Source organism: Argiope bruennichi, chromosome 8 (assembly GCF_947563725.1).
Source record: "Argiope bruennichi chromosome 8, qqArgBrue1.1, whole genome shotgun sequence".
In the NCBI taxonomy this organism is placed as follows: Eukaryota; Metazoa; Arthropoda; class Arachnida; order Araneae; family Araneidae; genus Argiope; species Argiope bruennichi.
The window spans coordinates 64,603,201-64,610,335 of NC_079158.1; the positions used below are offsets into that span (position 1 = coordinate 64,603,201).

At 27.2% G+C, this 7,135-nt stretch overlaps 1 protein-coding gene across 1 annotated transcript; it reads left to right on the top strand.

Moving 5' to 3' along the window:
* Positions 1 to 669: 669 nt before the first annotated feature.
* LOC129980552 (pigment-dispersing hormone type 1-like) lies at positions 670 to 6,410 on the top strand. Its single transcript, XM_056090903.1, has 3 exons — positions 670 to 714; positions 4,700 to 4,879; positions 6,257 to 6,410. Exons 2-3 carry the CDS (start codon positions 4,727 to 4,729, stop codon positions 6,377 to 6,379), a joined length of 276 nt encoding a protein of 91 aa, XP_055946878.1. The 5' UTR covers positions 670 to 714; positions 4,700 to 4,726; the 3' UTR covers positions 6,380 to 6,410.
* Positions 6,411 to 7,135: the final 725 nt, after the last annotated feature.

Sequence of the window (7,135 nt, forward strand, 5' to 3'; positions counted from 1 at the left end):
TCGTTAAGAGCTTTTGCATGGCTTAATATGTGTTATTTTTGTTTATCTTTGTACAACGATAAATAACTATATAAATATTTAGTCCCAAAAACGTGCATGGAATGCAAAAATCTGGTGTTACAGAAAAACAAACATAGAACATAAACAAGAACATTCTATATGCAAGTTTGGAAAACGAATTTAGTTTTTATTGCAAACGATAAGTTAACTTCCGCTCAAAGAAAGAAAAAAATGTGCACGAGAAGCAGAGGAAGATTTATTCCTCAGAAAATAATTAATCATTCTTGATTTAATCATCTATTTGCTTTATAATAGATAAATATTTATACCCACCAATACAATATAATATGACAAATCAATATCTACTACTGAATCACACAAAAGCGACATTACGTTCGATTGATTCAGAACCAATTCCTGGTGAGCTATACACTAGAATCGGAACCCGCCAAAGTAAACAGCATCTGCTTTTGAGTGGACATTATCAAAGTGACCCTTTCTCACATTTGGAGGTTGTCACGTGTCGAACATATGTTTTTTCGTATATATAAAGCAAGTGAGAGGGAGAAATTTCTCAGAAATCTAGAACATCGTTTATTCGTGCCAGTCATCTACGATCGAATCGCCTGTTCTTCTTCAATCGAGAAGTATTTTTCGGAGTATTTTTCTTGCGGTGTATTAAATAGAAAGGGAATTTTTCTCCTTTGTTGGATAGTAAGTAAACTTATTTTCTCTAAGAAAGTTTCAGAGGGAAATTTGTTTTCGATAGTTTAAAACATCAAGAATTAAAATTAAATCATAATTAATAAATCACATTAATTCATATTTGTAAATCAATAATTTTTGTCTGGTTTTTAAAAAAAAATTAATATTGGAAATAATTAATTAATAAAATTATTGATATTATATATTTTTAATATAAAGATAGAAATTTAAAAATGAATTTATTTCGGTGATTATTGTTATTTCTTAATTAATTTTAAAGAAAAATTGAGTTCTAAGTTTATTTTGGAATTATTTTCCTATCAAATCTTGCAATCATTAATGCAGATATCTTTTGTTGAAAGATAAAAAAATATGTCTTACCTATTTGATATTTACTCATTTTAGTTTTAACTATTTTTTCAAAATTCAGATCCAAAAGCATTAAAATGTAAAAAATCACTTCAAATGCTTACATTTGAATTTTAAGTTGGCCATAAAACTTTTTTTATTGTTGTAGACGAAATTTGAATCATATTAGACTACAGCCCATAATTTGAAAAGCATGTTATTAAATGAATGCCTATTTTTGAATTTTGATTGATATTTTCCTATATAAAGCACTTAAACATTTGAATAACAGTGGAATGTTCGAAATTTGTATTTATATTATGTTTAAATTTTGTATATTAGTATATCATTTGCAATATAAAAATCATTTATATTTCATATATTCTATTTTGAGATTTTATGAAGAAAAAATATAACTATATTTATATTTATATTTCTCAGAAATATAAATATAAATATAGTTATATTTAAATTTATGATATTTATTTTTATTATATTTATGATATTTATTTTTACTATATTTATATTCCTGAGAAATATAAATATCACGTGAATGAATTAATGAACACGAATGAATGCATTTTATAATAAGGAATAATTTAACATAAAACATATTTAATATATTTATTTAACATATTCAGTTGAGAATTATAATTTTTTCCCAGCTTTTGCTTTAAAATTATTTAACTAGACAGGCTTCTAGTAAAAGGATTCTAAAAACTTTTATTGGTTAAAACTGAGTTCGCTAAATGCATGCTTATGAATCAATTACTCGAAGTTTTAGAAGCAGCTGCAGTTGAAGTAATGTAATTATTTACGTACTTTAAAAGTCAATCTACGCATTATAAGCTGTTTGCTTAAGAGTGGATTGCCATTCTATAAAATATTTTGTATTCAAACGAGATTCAAATTTGATGAATTTTTTTTATATTAGGACTACATGAATAATTTTTGATGTGTCTATTAGTTGCTAGTTATAATATATACATATAATTTTATCATTAATAAACCTCTTATGCAATAATTAAAGATGTCTTTTAGTTATTTGCAACTTATTAAAAGTAATTTTATATTTCTTTTTATATGAATTGATATACAATTAGTGATTAAATTTGACAATATATTGAAAGTCACGATTACATTTGAATCTCGTAATATCTGCTTTTACACGTCATACGGCTTCAGAAAAATATTCATGAAATTATAATTGTTATTTAATCAGAAAATTTTATTAAATGTTGTATTTTTTTTATACACCAATGTCTTTATATTAGGGTCTTAACCAGATTGCATTAACTTGGGATAATGATACAGTAATGATATCATTATCCCATATATCAGAATTTCCATATTATCAAAACTTTAATTATTATAGACTACATTGTCTGTAACCGTATAATCAATATACGCTGCATTTTTTTTATAAAGTGCTGAAAATGAAAGTTTTTTATATATAAGCAAAAAATTATTTAGGGATATTGAGTATTTATATATTTAAAAGTCTCTTTTCTGCCATTCCGAAATCTAGGTTTAATTCTTTAATAATACGATCATCTAATTTTTTTATAGTCTAAGTTTTTACCATAAACATGAATCTTTATTTTGTTTAAATGATAATTTTCCAATAGTACAAGAATGTGATGTTTTATTTTAAACAAAGTGCCAGAAAAAGCTTTTTAACGATTCTACATAAAAATATTTTAGTTAATATCTATGATTCTAATGTTGTAAATCTATATCTATATCTATCTATATTTATAATAAAGCTCAATGTGTGTGTGTGTTGGCACTCTACAGGCCTGACAGTTTGATCTACAGCAACCAAATTTGGTACATGTATACCTTGGAGGTCTGGAATGTGCAGCTGGGGTCTCTTTTTTGAATTTTTAATTAGAACTTTAATTATTAATTAAAAACTAACTTTCTCGCAGAAATAATCTTCATTTCTCCACCACCAAATGAGTAAGGCTTCAGTTTTCCCCCCACAATAATGAGGTTAGGCTTAACATTTTTCGGCCGATTATTTCAACGATTCTGTTTATTTTCTTAGTGTTGATGCATTTAAAATTAAACATTGTTAATTAATCGATCTGCTCATGATGAAACTGAGAAAATTTTGTTGACAAATTCTGGAGATATTACACAAATTAAGAAAGATAACAAATTAAGAAAGATATCCTTTTGTGCCCATAAAGTTTAAATCCTCAGTGACTCTGTTTCCAGTAATCATATTATAAAAAAATGCTTTGTTTCAGTAAAAAATATTATTATATTAATTGCAGATCACTCATTTCCACTTTAATTTAAAGCATAAATTCTACGGGAGTTAACAGAAAATTAGAGAGATACATATTACGTTATGACTGACGGTCTTTATAGTATTATGAGTAAATTATATGACTATCAAAATTTGAAGTTTTAAAATATTTTGATGAAGAAGCTATTAAACTAGGAATTACATAAAATATTTAATTATTAAAATTTTAACGAGCATTAAGATTGGCGAACCGGTTGGTTGCCAAAGGCGGCTAGTGTAAAATAGTTTACATTTTATTTAAAATTTCGCAGTCATATAAATATCGCCTAGGTTCTAATATTTAAAGACAAATATTTTTGTGGAAAAAATTAATGAATTTAGACAAAAATAAAGACTTTACAATCCAACTGTCAAACAAAAAAGTTTCTTTTTAAGATTCTTAATCAATAACAAACTTAAACAACCAACAACATTTATTTCTAATCGAGTATAAAACACAAAAGATTAGTCAGTGAAGAGTTGAAGAAATGAAAATGATAATTCATATAGTAAATGATTTAAATTTCTGATTTATTCTTGTCTAAAATTGATCAAATATGCAGTTTATGCTAAAGATTTAAGTTTCCTCCTTTCCTAGCTTCTAAACGACGAAGCTATAGCCATAAAAGTTATGTCCAGATGTAGTATGAAAGGCTATAAACTACACGATGAAACCATTTACAAGGTCATTTAGCTGTATAGTTTTCGAAATTAATGCAATTTAGAAAGCGGTAAGAAATACAGGATTAAAGTGAATTATAAAAATGTAAAGCCTTACCTATATAGTAAGATAATAATATCTTGGGCACATTCATCTTGTCAATAAAACCTATACATGCATTGTTTCGGTCACGATTTTTAAAACAAAGACATTATGAGTAGATGCTACTCAGAAAGTCTAGTATGGGAATTCCTGAACGAATTAGATGCTCATTCACGCGGACAAGCTTCTATTAAGTAAATTGATTAAAGATAGTAAGTTTTTACGCTGACTTGATAATGTCATGTGATTCTCGGTAATATAATTTAGGTACACACTGTTCATTTTTCAAGATTTTCTATGTACAAAATGAGTACACACTGAGTATACAATGTACACACTGAGCAACAGATCAGTGTTGGATTATCTACAGTTAAAAATTAGATGACAGCCATATTATACTTGCAATTTTTCTCTTTACGACGTAGAGAACATTTATTTCATAGCGTCTAAACATTTTCAACTCTAAGAAATACAGTCACTGGTTAAAAAGTCGCCAAACTTTCAATTAAAAATAGATTGTAGTAATCACAAATTCTAATAAAATTATAATTGAAATTAAAATTTATATATTCTTTTTATATTTTCAGAAAGTGACCTGTGATAAACCGTTCGCTATGATTTCCACTAAAGTTTGCTCAGCCTGGATGAAAGTAGTTTTAACCGTTGGCATCATTTGTGTTCTTTTGGCGATGGTTGGATGTTGCGAGAATGCAACAGAAAGTGCTACCCCTCTTGGAGTGTTCACGCACCATTCCATGCTCAATGGGGTAAGTGTAGCAAGATAACAATTCCCTAATTTTATAATAACTAATACTAATATTAAGCTGTTGTTAATTATTTAAATACAATGGAACCTCGCTTAACTCATTCCCAAATCTTGCTCTTAATGTGAAGCACTTTTTCCTACGCGTTTAAATGAAACAATTTTTTCCATAGAAATTTATGCAAAATTCGCAATGCGCTCCATTCAGAACAAATATTCAAACAAATTTATAATAATGTAATATATTCCTTATAATACAGGATTTGTTTACATGAAAATTTCTAAATACACTTGTTTTTGTCTACGCTTCAGAATTCGATGAAAATGAGACACATATTTTTATTAAATGAATTTATAGTGCGCATAGCTACTGCCTTATCAGGATGATGCTTCTTAATATACAAGGCAATATTTTTCCATACTTTCAGTATCTCCTTCATTTCAAATGAAGATTGTTGCTCAGTTGCTTCTCATGCTGACCAAATCTCCTCCATAGCTTTTTGCTGTGTTCTTGGCCACAAAGAAAATGTTGATCAAAGCTCTACAGTCAATTTTCTCAAACTCCTCGGGGTCGCGTTCGTCAACGCTATCCATCCAAAACTTCTTCCTTGTAAGATATAAAGGCTCTTCAAAAATAAGCAGTTAACATTGACTCATAACGGCTAATTAATTTGTGACGTCATGGTTTCTCTTTGCCATTTATTCTGCGAAACATCGCTCGTTAAGGGAGGTTTTATTATAAATAACATTATTTATTATAAACTTCAAGAATTTGAGTAAAGGCGGATGGTATTGATAAAATAATTCAGTTCAGGCAGATTAACATCCATTGAATTTTCATCAAGTTTCTGATGGATATTTTGGGATGAATACCTTAATTTTGAATCTTTGTCTGATCTCAAATAAAAGAATTCGAACAATTATCTCATCTTCAAATTTTTATTTAGAGAAGTTAGTCAATGTGAGATTTCTCATGAATTATATGGGAAAGAAAAAAAAAAGATTCGTGAATAAAAAAAAATGCTAATTATTATTATTTAAAGAAGGTAATATCTATCTACAATAGTTAATGTGTCAAAAGAAAATATGCTTGAAAAGAAATCAAAATTATCCCTTTAGAGCCACAGTTCATGAATTATGTTGAACAGTAGAAAACCATCTTGCTAATTCATAAAATAGTTCTTACAATTATTATTTGAAAGTGCACTGTACAGAGATGTACTCACTGGACAGGAGTGATCTGTTCAACCCGTCCCAAATTTTTTTCCCACTTGAGTGTTTAAAAAATGGTATAATATTAGTGACTTGATATATAGATAATTTTGATTGAATTTTTAACCATTAGCATTTTAATTTTATAATTTTTTTCTTAATTTTTCAGTGCATCACCGACATTGTTAGAGCTATATGCAACGCCTTGAAGCCTTCTCCCATAAAACGCAACACTGAACTCATAAACAGCATCCTTGGTCTTCCAAGAGTTTTACAAGAAGCAGGAAGATAAGTGTCCCACCTACTCAGTTCCTTCCAAAAATCATTTTTCATTACCCGGTCATGATAAAAAACATTTTATTCAGAAATCATCAGTTCAGAAAAAAAATATGCTTCATTCAACTGAATGCGGCTCTGAATGATTTACTAAAGTATGAAAAATATATCATAGAACATCCTTTGAGTTTTATATCTCTGCATAGGGTTGTCATATGATAATAGTACTGTAAAGTCTTGGCAAAGGTAAAGTTTTTATTTTTAAATGATGATGTTTACTAATTTAAACATTTCTTCTGAACTTTTCGCTAAATAAAAAATGTAAAGGTAGAATAAGAACATTTAAATACAAAATTAAAGAACACTTGTTCTATACAATTTCATTAAATAAAATTTAATACTTCTTTGGAACTTTATAGTTGAGTTCAAATAGAAATTAGCAATTGTAATAATTAAAAAAAATCTATAAATTTTTAATATTATTTATAATGTTCAGAATTTCTTTGAAAGAAATGAAAACTAACAATTGCCATTTCTAAAAAAATAGTAAAAATATTTTTACTAGAAAAATGTTAAAATTATTTTCTTATGCGCAAAAATAAACTTGCAAAATGGAATAATGAATGCTTTACACATTCAAAAAAAAAAAAAAAATCTGAGTATAATATGCAAAAAATATAATTTGCTGATAAATGCTTAAAATGCTTAACTATTTTTTGTTAAAAACATTTTTTTTTCACTTCCCTTAGAGCAGTCATAACTTATAAATGTA

What these genes read in the sequence shown, in the direction of transcription:
- LOC129980552 (XM_056090903.1), top strand. Translation starts at nt 4,727, where the DNA reads ATGATTTCCACTAAAGTTTGCTCAGCCTGGATGAAAGTAGTTTTAACC. An exon ending in ACCATTCCATGCTCAATGGG is followed by an intron (nt 4,880 to 6,256) that starts GTAAGTGTAGCA and finishes TTAATTTTTCAG; the next exon opens with TGCATCACCGACATTGTTAG.